General features: G+C 35.4%; 1 protein-coding gene across 2 annotated transcripts in view; it reads left to right on the plus strand.

The window, feature by feature from the left end:
• The window catches only part of Prkd1 (protein kinase D1), a 325,743-nt gene that overhangs the window by 234,294 nt on the left and 71,973 nt on the right, over positions 1–19,476 (plus strand). For both annotated transcript variants that reach the window (XM_042677421.1, XM_042677422.1), the window contains exons 3-4: positions 3,528–3,659; positions 6,556–6,716. In XM_042677421.1, coding sequence (XP_042533355.1) covers positions 3,528–3,659; positions 6,556–6,716 — 293 coding nt within the window. The remainder of the gene's footprint in view (positions 1–3,527; positions 3,660–6,555; positions 6,717–19,476) is intronic.

A 19,476-nucleotide genomic window follows, 5' to 3' on the forward strand; every position in this document is an offset into this window, starting at 1 on the left:
GTCTTGCTTTTTACCTTGGCCAGCCTGCATCACAATGAATGAATACTGTGTATTCTTCCCACATAAATGAAATGACAAGCATGTGCCCCCATTCCCATCTTTTTGTTGGTTGAAATAGGCACTCATAATCTTTTGCTTGAGCTTGCCTTACTCTTAATCTCAGCCTTCAGAGTAATTACTAATAAATACAAGCATGAGTCACTTTGCCTAGTTATAATTCAAGGAATAATGTCCAAAGAAATATGATAAATTGATTCATAGCTGCTAGTTTACATGATTCTATTATGGCAACACTAGCTGAGTCCAGATTGTATGTTACTTTGAGTAGTATCTTAATTTCTGAGGCTTAGTTTTCTCATCTATAAAATGAGATGATGATGATGATGATGGTGATGGTGGTGGTGGTGGTAATAATAATATTAATATCTTCTTCCTAATTTACTTGTAGAAAATTGAATGAGATTTGGATACTTAAACCACAGACTCCTTCAACTTGCATAACCAGAAAGAGTTAATGCTCTTCTCAAATTGCCAAAAATTTCCAGTAAAAAAAATTACTGAAAACCTCGGAAGATCTAACATTATTTTATTTTATTATGCAAATAATTTTGACCTCCAAAGATTATTTATTTTGCTTCAGAAGGCTCATTTCTTCTGTACTGCTAACCAGTTTACTCCATTTTGTGCCACAATTTGTAATGAACATTAAAAGAACTACTGATTATATTAGTGTTTTTGGTTCAATTACCTGTTTCAACTGCTCAATGACTAAGGAAAGCATGTCATTTTCTCCTCTCCTGCACACTGGAGTGTAACAATAGACTGTGAATAGAGCAAATCAAAGAGACACAAATACCAGTGTAAGGGGCCCATTGTGTTTAGTTTGTTGCCCTGTCATATGGTTTTAATTTAGGTCGTCTGATTGATGATGACAGACTGACAGATAGCACATTGTTCCCTACTTGGAATCTCTAGACACTTTAATATTCCTATTCTTGTCTGTCCATTTTGATTTCAAAACTTAAATGAAATGGAATTATAGCATTCACTTTGTTTTCCTGTGCAGAGCGATTATCTCTGAAGTGCAATTTTGTGATTAGGTGAGACGGCATGCTTGTACTCAGCCAATGCGGAGGCCCCCAGGGTGCAGAGTAGGTAAATTCATAATGAATAGATGTTGTGCTTTGATTTCAAATGCATGTAAAACCTTACCAATCTTGGTAGTTTTCTTTTAAAAAATCTCTTTAATTATTCTAAAATTAACGGGAGAATATTAAAATTGAACTTTAGAAATATGGCATTTAAACAGAAGTCAAGAATGCTGACTGCTTTGGAATGTTAATCCCTTTCCAAAGCTGAAGTAAAAACAAATTTACATGACATAAATTAGGGGGGGAGTGTCATTAAAAACCTGTAGTTTAATTATTTATATTCTTCTTGATTAATTCAAAAATGTTTGATTGCAGCAGTATTTGTATTGTCAAATTTTAGTCTTCCTTAGTTTGAAAACTACAATAATTATTCAACTAATTACTGTCATAGTATTGTCATAGTTGTTTGGGCCTGAGGAATGACTCTGAGGATGATGGGAGAAGTTAAGGGTTAATGGGTACAAAGTGGCCATTCTCTCTAATATTTTAAGAGCAATTTTTGTTCCTGTGTTTGAGAACTTGATTTTTAAAAGAATTTAACATTCTACAAATTAGACACATTTTGACCAAATCACCAAAGAACATGTTTGGTACACAAATCACACCTTTTTTTTCCCCTGATTTGTTCAAAAGCATTATCCATAATCTTTTAATCTACATGTGTGGAATTAAATATGCAATTTCCTAAGCTCATTTCTACCAAGGAGGAAGAGAAAGGATAGCAAGGCGTTTCCCATCAAATTCTCTGGGAATGAAATCGGATGAAGTTTATAGAGCTCTGTTTGTAACATGATTGTGTTTAAGTGTTAAGGGACTGGAGAAGACCTACTTAGCCAAACCTTCTTTTTGTAGGTATTTGAAGACAAAGTTTACAGTGATTACACTAGATATCTTTTGGATAATGGCCAAGCTTCTTTCCTATTCAGATGACTGACAATAAGTGTCTTCTGCTCTAATGTGAGCCTCAGCTTTAGGCACCCCTATGTACAGAGCCTGGGAGTTTGCACCACTGTTCATTAGAACTTTGAAAGAAGACTTCCGCCTTGTTTGTTTATCGTTTTGGGCATTTGGGACATTTTGTTTTGTGCCTATAGTAGGGCTTGAACTCAGGGCTTCACCTTCTCATTTGGCTTTTTTCTCTTAGGCTGAGAGTTCTACCACTTGGACCACACCTCTAGTTCCAGCTATCTGCTAGTTAACTTGAGATAGGATTCTTTCAGACTTATCTGCTGTAACTGGGATCCTGCTTGAGGGGTGCCTTTTTCAGTCATTCATATCTATCTATCTATCTATCTATCTATCTATCTATCTATCTATCTATCTATCTATCTATCTATCTATATCTTGATTTGATCAACCACAGCAAAAGTAAAAACTTTTTATAATGTAATAAAATATCATTTGGAAAAATAAAACTGGAACAATATATTTCAGAGCACCTTAGAATATCAGCAGTTATAAGAAATAAAACATCGGAGGGCAAGGGGAATGACGAAATGCTGAAATAAGATACAGGATAACCCATTGTGATACTCATAAGATTCTATGTTGGAAATGAACTTTACAACTTCAGGGGGAGGGGGAGGAGTGAGAGAGGTGGGGGATAGAAGGGATAGTAGGAGAAAAAAAAGGAGGGGGTAACAATGCTTGACAAAAAATATAATTATCTTACTCATATAACTTTAACCCCTCTGTACCGCATCTTTACAATAAAATAAAAAAAGAAATAAAATGTGCATCTAGTATGAATGTAGTTTATAGAAGTGTATTCTCAGTTAATCAATGTGTATATTAAATCCTTCTTTTTGGTGAGTTGGTGATGAAGATGCTATGTTATTGCTAAGGCATGGGTTTTAGTGTTTGGTTTTATTGCTCAAGACTTCTCTCTCCTCTAAAACATGCTGCTATGATGGAAGCAATTTTATCTTGCCCTTTTAATGACTCTCTGTGATTGTGCTCAGATATGTTACTTTCAGATCTGTCTAAATTCAATTCACCAACTTTTTTGTTTTATTAATAGTTTTGAATACCTTGCTGATCTATTTATGAAAGAAAAAAAACAAGTATTTTCAACTACTATCAAGTATTTGTCAACTACATTTTGTCATCCCTTTATTCATACTTTTTTCTAGCATTTTCACTATTTCGAGGTGGTCTAACATATCAACAGACAGGAAGGGCAGAGTGATGCTCAGCCACCATTGAAACTGGGGTGGGAAGAATACAAATTAATGACTGAAAGACCAGATCATGTTGCCTCTTTTCTTCCCCAGATGTACCAAGAGTACATATTCCCAGACTAATTATCTTGTTCTCTTCCTATTTACAGAATAGCAAATCCATCCAATCTCTTTTTGAACATTATTGTTTCTACAGCTTCTGCCACCTTTGAAGACTTCCAGATTCGTCCACATGCTCTCTTTGTTCATTCATATCGAGCTCCAGCATTCTGTGATCATTGTGGAGAAATGCTGTGGGGGCTGGTGCGTCAGGGCCTTAAATGTGAAGGTAAGTTTCTTCCCCTGCAAGTTGAATACAACCCAGAGCTATCTGCTTATGTTATACCTTTCTGGCAGTCTTCTCAGTACCTCAGAAGTATCATCTGGGCAGGTTTTAGCGGAGTGCATGGATTTATATTGAAGTATTTTGTCTACTTTAAAATTTCCTGTTTAACATTCTTGGCCTGATCTTAGGACCCTGGCTCTCACATCTTTTCTCTATCTCATGTGGAAATATTTCCTCCCTACATTATATGGGATGTGCTAGCAACAAAATGAAAGTAAAGTTGCATCTTGAGTAAGCCAGATATTAAAATAGTAGACATCAAAATGAGGAGACATTTAGGTTAATCAAACCATCTGAGATCACTCAGCTATTGAGTAGATTGTGATTCATTCCTGAATTTCTAACCTTAATTCTATGGTTTTATATATTCTATGTATACCCTTTTTCTTTAATGTTTGAGATTGAACCTAGGGCTTCACAGTTGCTAGACATGCATTCTGTCTTTTGAACCATGCCTTTAGCCTTCGTGCTTTTAGTCGGTGTTTCAGATACAGTCTCACATTGCTTTTGTTCATTCTGTCATAGAATCATAATCCTCCCACCTCTTCATCCCAAGTAGATGAGATTACAGGTGTGAGCCACACAAAGAACTCACTGAACTGCAAGAGACAGATTTGAGAACAGTATGAGGTAGTTTTAAGACCTTATTTAATGACCTTATTTAATGACAGGTTTGAGGAGAATAGAACTCTTTGAAGTATGGCCAGTATGACTAAAGTTTTATGCAACCTATGCAACCTATAAATAAGCTCATCATACATCCTTAATTTCTTTTTATAATAAGTTTTTTATTGTGAAAATACCGTACAGAGGGGTTACAATTACATGAGCAAGGTAATGAGTACATTTCTTATCAAACTTTTGTTGCCTCCTCCTTTGTTTTTCCTCTATCATCCCTGTCCTCCCATCTCTACCACTAGACTCCGGGCCCTATCTCCCCACCCCCCCGGGGTATTCAAAGGCAAGTTAAGTTCTAGAGGAGTGTGTATTAGTCATATTTCCAGCATGGGGACAAAAATACTGGAAAACCAACTTAAAATAGAATGATTTATTTTGGTTCACAATTTGAGTTTTTAGACCATGGTCACCTGGCTGCATTATTTTCATGCCTTTAGTCAGGTAAAACATTATAATAGAACATGAGGACACTGTAAAGCAAAATTCTCAGCTTATAGCAGCCAGGAAGGAGCAAGAAACAGAGAGAGGTGAGGAGACAGGTGGGGAAAAAGGAGGAGGAAGAGAAGGGAGGAAGGAAAGAAAGGAGGGAGGGAAGGGAGGAAGGAGAGAAGAAGGAAGGCTAGAAGGAAGAGAAGAAGGAATGAAGGAAGAAAGGAGATAGGGAAGGAAGGAAGGGGGAAGGAAGGAAGGAAAGAAGGAAGGAAGGAAGGAAGGAAAGAAAGAAAGAAAGATAGAAAGAAAGAATTGAAAGAAGCCAGAGACAAACAAAATACATCTTTCAAAGGCCTACTTCAGTTAGTTATTTTTCTTCAATTCTTCAACTAAAACTTCCACCTCTCCATCCATCTCTCCAACTAGCTAGGAGCTAAGAGTTACTGTTGTTGTTGTTGTTTTCAAAGTAAAAAAAATGAATTTACGTATTTCTAGCATACAATAATACATGATAAAAATTCCCATTTCAAAGCAAGGAACAGGATAGACTAAAAGTCAACAAGACAATTACTAAATCCTTAAAGATCTTGTCTTCCATCTAGGGTACCCTGTATCTTGATGTGTGCTCCAAAAAAGCAGGAGCAACCCTGCTGCTATGCTCTTGCCAATATTGTCTCTCTTTACTACCCACAGCTTTTCTGACCAGATATTCCATGTTCCTATCATCTCCATCTTTCTGGGCTATCCACTGGGACTGCCTTCAGAGACTTTAATTTCTATTTCACACTATCTGGCATTTTAGGCCTTCTTTTGAAATCTCAGTGGAAGCTCTCCTCATGCTGCAATTCTTACAAATGTGAGGGATACCCAGAATCTACCATGGGCAGTTATAGTCAGTTCCCATTGGCCATGTTTATAGGAACCTCTGAGTACCTTGATGTCTGAGTTTGTAACACAGGCTTTATGAATATGTGTCTGGCTTGTTGTATAGCAAGTAACAAAATTCTAGCATGGGATTGTGAATTACAGACATACTAAAATGAAACTGCTATTTCCTCCAAGGAAATGTTGACTTCTTAATTATGTAGAAATCACTATGTAAGGTATTTTACATATTTTCTTAATAATTCTATCAACTAGTTACTTTTTGAGGCAGGAGGATTGAACTCAGGGCCTTACACTTGCAAGTCAAGTGCCACATTCCAACCAAAAAGTACATACTTCAGTCTTCAGCTCACAGACAGGGGAACTGAGGTGAAATAATTACAGGTAAATTGTGGGGCCAAGATTCAGTTCCAGAGTTATGGACAACTGTAATTAATTCAGCCTCCATGTCAATATCCATTTGAACTTGTGCATATGGCTTAATGTACTTTGAATTTTATGTCTAAGTATTTCAAAGCCCAACTTCATTATATGTCAGACCATTTTAAAAAATGATAAAAGAGTTGCTAAGCTTGTCCAACAAAAATCAGAACATATATCTATATCTGTCTCTCTGTCTCTGTCTGTCTGTCTGTCTGTCTGTCTGTCTGTCTGTCTGTCTACCTATCCCCTTTACAGATAAGGAGAAAAAAATCTGAAAACACAAAAGAAAATCTGAATTTCCAAACAGCCTCATAAAGAGTAAAATGGAAGGAGGACCATTTTAATTCTCAGTTTATAACTAATAGTGGAATAGCTTTTAATTTATTGCTAAATAAAAGCTATTTTTATTTTTGCTTTCCAGGATGCGGTCTAAATTACCATAAGAGATGTGCATTTAAAATCCCTAACAATTGCAGTGGTGTGAGGCGGAGGAGGCTCTCAAATGTTTCCCTCACTGGGCTCAGCACCACCCGCACATCATCTACTGAGCTGTCTACCAGTGCCCCTGATGAGCCCCTGCTGGTATGGCCTCCTGTTTATCCATTGCCTGTTTGCTTGAGAAATCTGTGGAACGTGATAGCAGTGTCAGTTCAAGAAAGAGTGATGGGAGGGAGGCCACAGCCAGTGTGGTCAGGATCGTGTTTCTTCAGGGCATCTGCTGTGAATTGGTCAGTGCTGCTTCTAATGTTCAACAGCTTTGAGTTTGCTATAGTGAAATCATAAAATGTGTGAGATATCATCCTGGTCATAGGGCCAGAGCAGCACAACTAATGTGTTAATGTTGCAAAGCATAGTTTTATTGCCGTTTTCGGAAACAAAAATTTAAGATATTATTATTCCTTGGCAGATTATTCAGGTCACTTGTAGCTCATAGGTACTTGGGATGAAATTTGAAATTCACTGTTAAAAAATTATGATAGTCATTTATTGTTTGGTATTGGGGGATATGTGCAATATCATCCTATACCAATATATTTCATGAAAGTATATATTTAGTGTTTTCATTATCTCTAAATTATTTTATAGATATGATTTAAATTGTCACCAAGAAAGTTAATATTGATTTTTGAAGCTTTCAGAAAAAGAAAAATGGTGATACATTGTTATACATGGTGATTCTATACATTATTTAATATAAAAACAAAAATTATGAAGTGGTTAAGTAGCATTTTAAATGTCCCATAGGTTTCCCCCATCCTTCAAGGTATATTACAGCAACTGCTTACAATCTAGCTATTGTAAAAATCAGTGAGAAGCCAGGTGCCAGTGGTTCATGCCTATAATCCTAGCTACTCAAGAGGCTGAGGATACAAGGGTTACATTTCAAAGCCAGCTCAGACAGGGAAGTCTATGAGACTCATCTCCAATTAATCACACCCAAAATTTTAAAAATCCAGAAATGGAACTCTGGCTCAAGCAGTACAAAACTCACTGTCAACAATAAAGGTCAGGGACAATGAGTAGGCCCTGAGTTCAAGAGCCAGGATTGGCACACATATACACATACACACAAGAAAAAAAAAATCAGTGGAAGATAGAGATTTAAGAATTACTAAAATGCATAGATTAAATAATTCCCTTTGGACTAGGGTGGAGTAATACATTTGGAAAATACCTATAAGAAATTCTATTATTTGCATTATTGTTTGGAAAATATTTCATTGTGATCTTTAACTTGAATACAGAATAAGCTAGGCACATAACAAATGACTGCTCATTTTTATGCATAGAAAAATTATACTCTTGTTTTAATGTGGTTTGGTTTGTTTCTTGGTGAGTTCATGTAGGAAATCCACTCAGGTTCTAACCAAGCATAATGGAGAAGAATAACAGTGAAAAGGTTTCCTTTCTAATACCAGGTCTCTCATGTTTTTTTTCACAGAGACTTCTGTGAAAAGGTGGCTACCTAATCCCACTAAAACTTTTCCAGGTTATAGCAGTTATTAAAGTATTTTACACTTTACAAAAAACCTAAAGCTTAATTAAGCTAGTCATTCACTTGAATAGATTAGGATCTTAATAATTAATGTGAAGCTATCTTGCTACTCTACCTTAGTAATGTATGTACCAACATGGTTATATATGCAAACATACATGTATTACACATTTGGGATGTAAATATATAGTTCTAAACATAACAGGCCTATGCATATTTTTGTTTTATAAATATAATTAACTTATTTAATCAAATGCTCATGCATATAAATATAATTTATAAATGTTCTTTGGGTTATATAATTTATACTTCTGTGTTTTTAAAGTAATTGATTAATTTGATGAAATGAAATAATTATTTGAATTACTTGATTATGTAGTTTGTTTTATATCAAATATTTATATTAATTACTTTTTCACTGATGGATGGAATTTATAGTAGAATGCTTAAAATATATGTTAGAATATGAGTTTTTGACCTTTCTTTGTGAAGAATGCTGAGAAAATAGTGATCCAATGAGATATTGATGGTGTAAGAAAATATTAGGACCATGAGATTCTTTAAAAATACTGGTTTCAGAGATGAGCATGGTTGCTTATGCATGTAATCCTATTTACTCAGGAGACTAGGATCATGATTCAAAGACAGCCTGGGCAAGAAAGTTCATGAGACTCTTATGTCAAATTAACTATCAAAAAGCCAGAAATGGAGCTGTGGCTTGAGTAGTAGAGTATTAGTGACAGTGCTCAGGCCCTGAGTTCAAGTCCCAGGACTAGTGTGTGCACATGCATGCTCGTATGTGTGTGCACACGTACACACACACAAACACACACACAATTTCTGGTTTTAAACTTTTATAGCCCTGCTTCAAATGTTCCTCAGGAAATGCTCTTGGAATTATGTTTGTGGTAGTTGACATATTGGACCTTAACATCATGCCTCCAGAATATCCATTTTGTAAGTCTGTAATAAGAACATAAATTTTGGAACATAAATTGAATCTTATATTTCTACAATGCTACTAACATAGAAACAATTAAAAGACTTATGATATACAAGCTGTATCTGTCATCAGCTTCATCTGTTATCAGCTTTGGCAATAAACCATACATTTTACTAACCATACAGCAGTCCCTCTTATAAGAAAATCCTAATTTTTTTAATGTATTATGCAACAGATCTACAGGACTATATTTCTTTTCATAAACCTTCACTAATATTAGGGAGAAACAGAAGAAAAACTCAGTAGATCATGCAGTAGCACACATTACTATGCTATATCCTTATATCTAAGTTGATTAATCAAAATTATATCAACCTTACAAATGTTAGGACAACTGTGGAAAAAAGAAACCAAGATTAAAAGATGGTATCCTTTCCCCATCCTTATTTATGTTCTCTTTTTTATTAACATGTATTCTTATATTTTGATGGAGTCAAAGCCAATATATACCAAAGGGCATGAGACTTTATCATAGCTAAAAAAGTATTTCATGGGCTGGGTTGTAGCTCAGTGGTAAAGTGCTTGCCTAGAAAGTGCAACATTCTGGGTTCAATTCCCAGTACCAAAAAAGAAAAGACAAAAAATTCACAATCTCCTAAAATATGTGTCCTTAGAGATAAATAAGCTTATTTCACATCAATTCTCCCCTGAAGGATTGTTTTAAAGTCTTAATGAAATATGAGAGAACTAAACAGAACTGAATTTGACAGCAACAAAAGAAATCAGGATTGGAAACACCAATCACACAGAGTTCAATGTGCAATTTGGCTGCCCACAACACAGTATCCAGCTCCAAATGCCAAATGTGTTAAGACTGAAATTGCCTGATACAGAGCAAAACTGGAAATTTGCCAAACAAAGTCACAGTTAGGGCAGAATAATATTATTCCACATTTACATATAAAGTGTTAAAGCAATATGGTATTAGACTAGGACAGAAAAAAAAACAGTAAAATAAAACTGCAAATATAGAGAGCAAATGATTTATAACTGGGATAAAAGTGTTTAGAAAAAGGTAATCTTTTCAACAAATATTTCTAGAACCAAGTAAGTATCTCTATGGAAAATATGAATCTTGAATCTTTTTTGTGTCATACACAAAATCAGTTCTAGGTAGATGGGAAATTTCTAGGAAATAGCAGAAGAATAAATATAAATGCATTAGATAGGAAAGTCTTCCTTAACCAGACATAACTCATCTGACAAAGAAAAAAGAGCAATTTATTGAGCATCATTAGAATTAAGAATGTATTTTATCAAATAAGCACCGCCATGTGCCAGTGGCTCATGCCTGAAATCCTACCTATTCAGGATGGTGAGATCTAAAGATCTCCATTCAAAGCCAGCTCAGGTAGAAACATTTGTGAGACTCTTATCTCTAATTAATCACAAAAAACATACAGAATTGGTGCTGTGGCTCAAGCGGTAGAGTGCTTGCCTTGAACAAAAGAGCTCAGAGACAGCACCAAAGCCATGAGTTCAAGCTCCAGGACCTAAACAACAACAACAACAACAAAACCAGGCAAATTACAGAGTGGATTGTAAAAGATAAACTTTCTATTCATAAAAAAATTATTTCCAGAGAACATTTACAAAAATGCTGGAAGAACTCCAGCCCCTTTTAAAACATAGCAAAATAAACAATACTTAACTGGAGAAGATAGCTAATAAATATGGAAATATGATTAAACATGACTAATGCCATTACTAATTGAAGAGTATGATGTCTTCCGTGAGATCCATATATAGCAGCATGTCTAACTTTGAAAGAAAACATAACAAGTACTTTCCACCTGGAACTTACACACATTTCTTCTCAGGGTGGAAACAATTCCTCCTTATCACATTTTGGAAAATGCAGTTTTCTTCTGGGGGAATATATTTACCATGTGACTCAGTAGTTCTTGTGAATGTCATGCTCCTGTAGTCCCAGCTACTCAGGAGAAGTAGGTGAGAAGATCACTCCAGCCATGAGGGCTGTGACCCACCTGAGCAATGTATCGAGATTCCATCTCAGATACCCACGAGCATATACTTATAAATTTAGTGACTGAAGGTCAGCTCAAACTATACCAATTTATGTTGAAACATATCTAAATGACAGTTCCTTTTAGTGAAATACCAAGTGTGAGGGAGTGGAAATGAGCAGATAGAAGGCTGGGAATATTTTATTCAACATGCAGAATATCATTATGCTTTGCACTTAGAACCTTATATACTTTATTAATATATACTTTATTAATATATAATAAACTATACCTTAGTAAGAACTTTTTTTGGATAATAAAAGCATAACTATCCATAACATACTGTAATATTATTGGAGCATTTTCTCACAGGTTGTGTGAGAAAAGAATGAAATCTTAGAATAATTAATAAATTAAGTTTGAAATTCCTTCATGTAATTAAAAGGAAATGAAATTGTATAATTGACATTCAAATGTAAGAAATAAGCTCTAGCTGGGTGCAGGTGGCTAATGCCTGTAATCCTGGCTACTCAGGAGTCTGAGATATGGGTTTCGCAGCTCAAAGCCAGCCTGGGCAGTAAAGTCCATGAGAATGAGACTCTTATCTCCAACTAACCACCAGAAAACCAGAAGTGGTGCTGTGGATCAAAGTGGTAGAGCACTAGCCTTGAGGAGAAAAAACTTAGAGATAGCACCAAAGCCCCAAGAGAAAGAGGATGGAAGGAAGGAAGGAAGGAAGGCCAACCTTTGGTTGCTAATTGAGGGGATACATAATATTTAATTTCATAATAAACATTTTTCCAATTTTTTGTTCACCATGGAAAACTGTCATAGTATTACCACTACCATCAGTGGAATGGGTAGCTTTCTTTCTCTTGCAGACATTTCTGGAGGCTTTAACTTTACAGCAAGATAAAAAGACTGAGCCAGGTGCCAGTGGCTAATACCTGTAATCCTAACTATTCAGGAGGCTGAGGTCTGAGGATCACCATTCAAAGCCAGCCCAAGCAGGAAAGTCCATGAGACTGTTATCTACAATAAACCACTAGAAAACCGGAAGTGGTACTGTGGCTCAAGCAGTAGAGCGCTTGCCTTGAGCTGAAGAGCACAGGGACAGGACTGGGAAGGTGGCTCAGTGGTAGAGTGCTTGCTTTGCATGCATGAGGCCCTAGGTTCGATTCCTCAGCACCACATAAGCAGAAAAAGCCAGAAATGGGGCTGAGGCTCAAGTGGTAGAGCGCTGGTCTACAGCTGAAGAGCTGGGGTACAGCGCCCAGGCCCAGAGTTCAGGCCCCACAATTGGCATAAAAAAAACAAAAACAAAGAGCGCAGGGACATTGCCTAAGCCAAGAGTTCAAGCCCCACGACTGACAGGAAAAAAACAAAAAAGATTATAAGACTATTGTTTCTATATTTCAAAATGTTTGTATAGTTGCTTTGTACCTTTCTGCAAACAAACAAATCTTGGTCAGATATGATTGGAGAAAAAATTTTGGCCCATTGAAGTAGTGGGCATTACAGTTTTTTGTCTTAATTAAGTCTCAGAAGTCTTGCAATAATGAAATTAGTGTTCCTAAACTGACCCAATAGTGGAGTTCCCTTTTCTTTATAAAACCCATGACTATCTTGTGGAGAAAAAAAACTGCCCACTGATAAATGATAACTTTAGAGACATCCGTGAGAAGAACGCAAGTGGCAAAGTCCGTCTTCCAGTATCATCATCAGAAGAGCACTTAAAAGGAGATGATTTCTGATGATGTCCACAGTAAAAGGGTCTTGGGACTAATTGTTGTAGGAACATTAAAACTTTTAAATACCAGGCACCTGAATAGTGAGAATAATACCTTGTTTTGCAAATTGACAACTCTGAGTGACTTCTGTTCTATGAGAGAACCTGCAAACAGCATTACAATTTCGTTTTTCCAAAATCATGTTTGGATCTGTGTTCCAGAGAGTAGTTATGACTCCCAAGTTCTGCATGACCTTCATGTGTTCCACCAATTTTACAAGCAGAGCCTCACTGTACCTCTCCCAGAGTCTCTACAAAATGGATTAGTTATCTAAATTCAAAGGATGCAGAGATTCAGAAAACAGTACAATAGTTTTTCTCAGTGCAGAGTGGTTTATCAAGAAAATCACTAAAATCACTAGTTTAAAATAAAATGATGGATTTTAAAAAATGAACTAAAAACCTCAGTCTCAATTTGGTATAGAGTTATTAGAGATGCCAGAAACATGAAAGTTCAAAATAAACAAAGACTATACTTAATATAAATTCACATATCACTGTTGTCTACTAAGTCAAGCTGTGTCTTGTTTGATTGAGACTCTTCCTCTTAAAAACAGAATCTCAGAGCAAACTTTTACCTTTCAACTTCCATTGAACAATAAGACTTAAAACAAGGAGTCAAATGAGCAAAGTACTCTAGAATTTCTAGGTTTGTATACTACTGGTTGACAACTGACAACCTCAGCCTATTCTAGACTTAGGCAGATAACTGCTATACAATATTTCATTACAGATGATATTTTTCTTTTCCATAGAGAGGGAGAATTATTGTGAAGAAAACCTAATCTTACAAATAAAGGTCAAATCTTAAAAATAAAGGTCAAAAATGCTTCACTTTGGCTATAATTTGTTTCGATAATGTTGATTTCTGTTTTTTCTTCATTTTTCTTCTCTACTAGGTCACAACCACAAAGGGAGGTTTTATAATTGTGACTCAGTGTCTATAGATCTATTTAGACTTTAAAAGTACTTCTTTTCTTGTCTATGTGTTTGTAAAACCTGATTAGTACATTTTGATTTATCTTGAAAATACAGTTATATTAAACATGACTGATTAATATGCATTGCTTTTCTTCAATAACATTTCTCCCCTGTCTTTCTCTCCCTTGATTCTGTACCTTTGCCTGCTCTTTGCTCTTACAACTTCATGCTAAAGTCTCCTGTGAGCCCTGGCTTTGAGGTAGGTACTAATCTACCTGGCAGTAGGCATGTGGATCCACTGTTTTCTTCAAACCCAAACTATGATAACAAATTGATGTTTTCATGGAGCCTGTGTCAGAGTTTGGATCAGAATTGAATCCACTGAACTGTAGAAAACTTGCATGGTTTTGTTCTTGTCTTTTTTGTTGTCATTGTATAGTTTTAAACAGTACCTGAGTGAAAAAACATCCCAATCATGAAAGTACAACAATTCAGTTTATTAGGCAAATTTTACTCTTTACTGGATTCCATAACTTGAATACCTTTTCTATGAGCATGAACAAACAATTTGAGTATAAAACAGACTTCAGTGAGCTCTCACTTTATTTGGTAGCACCACACTAGCTTGAAACGTAACATATTGGGTCTGTGATTTGTTGCCATAACCATAAGACTGTCAAAATGAAGGCACTGTCCCATGTGCACAAGTTTTACATGGCACAATATGGAGCAAAACAAGTACTACATGACGGTGAATATAGCTACATGATACAGTTCTTCAAGCTAGTGTCTTCTTAAAGAAAGGATCTTTTAATCCTTATATGTTAGTTACAACCTATTTTTATTGTCTTTTAGCAGTTGTACAAAGGAGTTGCCATTTAAAAGAGCAGTTTATGAATCTTGATCAATGTCACGCTTTTCAATGTTTCCAACCATCCTTTACTCTTCTTAATTTTAGGTTATATAGTGCATTCTTGACTACCCTCCACTTCTTCAGTTGGCTGTCCCTTCCCCCTAAACCCCAGTCCAGCCCCTTTCAAGTGTTTATTTTGTTGCCCCTTGTGAGGAACTGCATTATCTGAGTTTTACTTTGAATCTACCATATTTCAGTCACTTCACTTGTATACATTTGCATGCCACCCAATATATTTACTTATAAGTGTGTAAGCTAAATCAAGCTTCCACTGATAAGGGCAAACATGGATCCTTTGTCTCTGTGGGCCTGAATTACTTCACCTAACATAATTTTTCCAGGTCTTTCCAGTTCTTTACTAATGATACAATATCACTCTTGCTAATGGATAGGTAAATTTCTTGGTTTTGTGTGTGTGTGTGTGTGTGTGTGTGTGTGTGTGTGTGTGTGTGTGTGTGTGTGTGTGACATTTGCTTGATCAATTCATCCATTCAGGGGCATCTGGGCTGGTGCCTGTGTTAGCTATGAATTATTTTTTTTTTAATTTAATTTAATTTTATTTGTGAACATACTGTACAGAGGGGTTACAATTACATGGGCAGGATAATGCGTACATTTCTTACCAAGCATTGCAGCCTCCTCCTTTGTTTACCCTTCACCTCCCTTCCCAGCCTCCCCCCTCCCCCCCAATCCCAATCCTTCTCCTTCCCTCTCCCCCCCCCCCACTATGAATTATTTTTAAAGGGTAGCAAGCAAATGACAAAATCAAGCTCTCAATTCAAGCAGAACTTATTGAAAGGCACCTATTTTGTTTGAAAAGATTTTAATCAACTCACTCTTCCAAAACTGGCCCCCATTTTTATGGTTTTGATGGACAGATTCCGGGACATTGACTACTTTAGGTGAGCAACACATCACAGAGCAATCCATCCACTATCCCTGATTGGCCCTTTATCATCTATTAGTATGAATATGAAGCAGAAACATTCAGGTCAAGTATTAAAAGCAGGGCATGCAGTTTTGTTCTAATGATGGCTTGTTTTGACCAGCTGACCTGTTAACATTTAGTTGTCTTTTTTTTCTGGACCTCTGGCCAATTGAGAGTTTGTATACTCCAGAGATTATAAATTACTAAGGCCATTATTTGTGTCCAAGACCTTCTTATGGAAAGTAACAAGAAAAGCTAAGGACTAGTGAATGTTCTGGATTAATGAACATTGAGAAGTCAAGATATCTGATTCAGAAGATAGAAAATTAAGAGGTCTGTTACAACAATAGTAAATTCCTATTCTGGAAAGTTGTCCTTGTTATTGTAGTTAGAAGAGATGAGAGAGAAGGATGAAAGGAATGATAAGATGCATTGTACTCTTAAACTGGAATATCGAATCAAAACCCTTCTGTATAAAGATAATGAAAAATAAATAAATGAAATGATAAAAAGAGTGGAAAACAATTTTTTGAACCCAAACAAACAAGCAAAAATGTCCTACTAAGAAAAGTCCAGTGTAAAAACTTGGTAGATGTGATTTCCTTTATAGTTTTCTAAATTTGTTTGTTTTAAAATGGTTTCCATAGATGGCTTTTAATGTGATTAAATATTTTCCCTACAAATAATCCCTTGAATATTATGTAAAAGAATCAGGAACCTCTTTGAACATGCTCCTCCCCTGCATTGGAGAACAGATTGCATGGGGACAGAGGAGGCTGATTTTCTGTAGAAGTTGTACAGAATAAAGGCAGGCAGTCAGGCCCTAGCAGGACAGACCCTGCTGGAACAATTTTCTGCATGTGATATTTTTTCCTGGGCTTTGTATTTATTTTTTCAAAAAGATGACAGCTTTTCTCTTCACAGATGTATTCAAAAAGAAGAAGGTATGAAACTTGACTAAATTAAACTTTTGAAATAGTTGTGAAAACAGCAGAATTATACAAATATGGCCACTTCTCCATGTTTAGTATATGCTAGCTAGTTTCCCCTTTTATGAATATATGCAAAAACAATCTTCCAATGTAGGACTTGGATTGACAGTTTGCCTTCTATTAAATATAACTTGTCTTTCTTAACCTTTCTAGTATTACATCACAATGATATATATATATATATATATATATATCAATTTATTAACCCAACTGATTATGTTCTTTCCATTTGAAAATATTAAACATTTCTAAAAATAGACATCCTTATCTTATATCTATATTTTGGATATTTGTTAAAAAATCAGTAAGTACTAATTCAGTAAGAATTGGGGTGAATAATAAAGTTGTAGAAGTTACATAGGCTACCTATCATTTTATGGCAAATAGTTCTTCAAAGAGTGGTAAAAGTTTTATTTGTAACTTCACTGGCAATAAGGTATGAAGATTTCCATTTCCTCACTCTCTTGCCCAAAATAGGTTGTATCAGAAATTTTAAAATTGTTTTGTTTGTTTTGGATTTTTTTCCCTCCTTATTTGATAGGTTCATAAAGAAGTTTCTACCAGTCAGTGGCACATGGCTATAGTTCTAGCTACTCAGGAGAGAGAGATCTGAGAATTGTGGCTCAAAGCCTGACTAGACTGATAAACATGAGACCTAGACAGATAAATATGAGAGGCTTTTTTTTTTTGGGTGGGGGTCCAGTCGTGGGGCCTGAACTCTGGGCCTGGACGCTGTCCCTCAGCTCTTCAGCTCCAGACTAGCACTCTACCACTTGAGCCACAGCGCGACTTCCGACTTTTTTCTTTTTGCTTTTTTCTTTTTGCTTTTTTTTTTTCTTTTTTTTCTTTTTGCCTGAGGCCCTGGGTTCGATTCCTCAGCCATGCAAGGCAAGCGCTCTACCACTGAGCCACCTTCCCAGCCCCAAATACGAGAGACTCTTATCTCCAGCTGGCCAGCAAAAAGCCAGAGCTGGAGGTGGGACTCAAATTGTAGAGCAATAGCCAAAAACATAAAGATGATCAAGTAGCAGAGATAGTTCATACCCCAGTAATGGCACAGAAAAGAAGAAAGAAAGAGATGGACAGAGGAAAAAAGAAAAAAAAATGAAAAGAAAAAAGGAAGGAAGGCAAAAAGAGGAGAGAGGGAGAGAAGAAAGGAAGCACAAAAGAGAAAGGAAGAACGAAAGAAGAGAAAACAAGAAAGATAGAAAGAAAGAAGGGAGGGAGGGAGGTAGGAAGGAAGGAAGGAAGGAAGGAAAGAAAAAAAGAAAAGAGAAAGAAAAAAGAAAGAAAGAAAGAAAGAAAAGAGAAATAAGGAAGGAGGGAGGGAGGAAAGGAAAGAAGGAAGGAAAGGAATGAAAGAAAAAGAAGGGAAAAAAGGGACAAAGAAATTTCTGTCCCTAAGTATTGTTTATTTACTTACAGTGATAAACATTTTCACATATTTATTTTTCATTTATATTTTACTTTTGTTAAATTGCCTTTCTCTTTTCCACTGAGATGATCATTGTAGCTTAGAGTCTAGGACAATAATTTCTTGTGTATTAGTATATGATGGAAGTGTATTTTTAGTTTTTATGTCTTTTCATGCAATGTTTTTGAATTATTATTATTATTATTATTTTATTTTATTTTATTTTCTGGTAAGGGGATATAAACTCAGAGCCTTGAACTTGTTTCTGCTATCATTTGAGCCATGCCTTCATTCCATCTTACTTGCTCGCTAATTGGAGATTGAGTCTAATAGACTTTTCTGATAGGTCTGACTTTGAATCATAATCATCCAGAGGTCAGCCTCCTGAAGTAGTGAGGGTTTAGATGTGTGAGCTTCTGGCACTCAGCTTTAAATTTTGTTAATAAAAAGGATGGTTGTGTTCACATATGAATAATGAGAATTTTTTATCTACGTATATATTATAGGAAGTTTGGTTCTTAGCATGGAGAAAACACATTTCTTACTTATACTGTATAAAGACTGTCGAAAATGAATTAATGTAAATATACTAAACATAGCATTCTTGTCAAACAATTGAAGAGAATATTGTTTTCTGGAGTAAAAAGATAAAGCCAGGGTAGGAAATAAAGCAGAGTTTAAGATTCTAGGTTACCTTTAGGCTATAGGATATAATGGAAGACTGTATTTTTAATTTTTTAAAATCCATTAACTTAGATTAGTTATACAAAGGGGAATTTTATCATTATATTCCTGCATATACATGTTTACAGTATATTTGGTTATTCTTAATATTCATATTGACTTACTGAAATTGTTAGGAAATAAATTGCTAATTCTAAAATGTTATCCTATGTCTGACCATTTATGCATTCATGTTTGAATCTTATTTTTTTGTAAAATTTAGACAATACTCAAGTTCATGTTTTATGTGAGGGCATAATTTCTAAATAACAATTTCCCATGAGCTGTTATTATTTTCATGAAAGCTTAATGATGTATTTAATTAAGACAAACATACTGCAAGAAGATCTTGGCTACATATTTTACTAGAAAGCCCTTCCCAGGAATGACTCATTCCTTTAGTATTTCCTTTTAATTTTTTTAAAAAAAGAAGACAAGAAAATACCAGTATTGCATTACTATAAACCCAATATTCAACCTAATATTTTACAATAATAGAGTAGATTCTTTTCAAGTAATAATAATAATAAACCTATTCCTTATCCTGTTGAAACCATGATGATGTTTGCAGCCTAAATGATTATTTTCCAGGGTATTTTCCAGTGAGGCAACAGTCTATCTAGACTTTCTTTCTCTCATGTTCTTAAGTTCCAGGAATCACGGTGATTCATCCCTTTAAATATGTGCTATGACACT

This window comes from Dipodomys spectabilis, unplaced genomic scaffold, assembly GCF_019054845.1.
Source record: "Dipodomys spectabilis isolate Male_0828 unplaced genomic scaffold, ASM1905484v1 ptg000038l, whole genome shotgun sequence".
NCBI lineage: Eukaryota > Metazoa > Chordata > Mammalia > Rodentia > Heteromyidae > Dipodomys > Dipodomys spectabilis.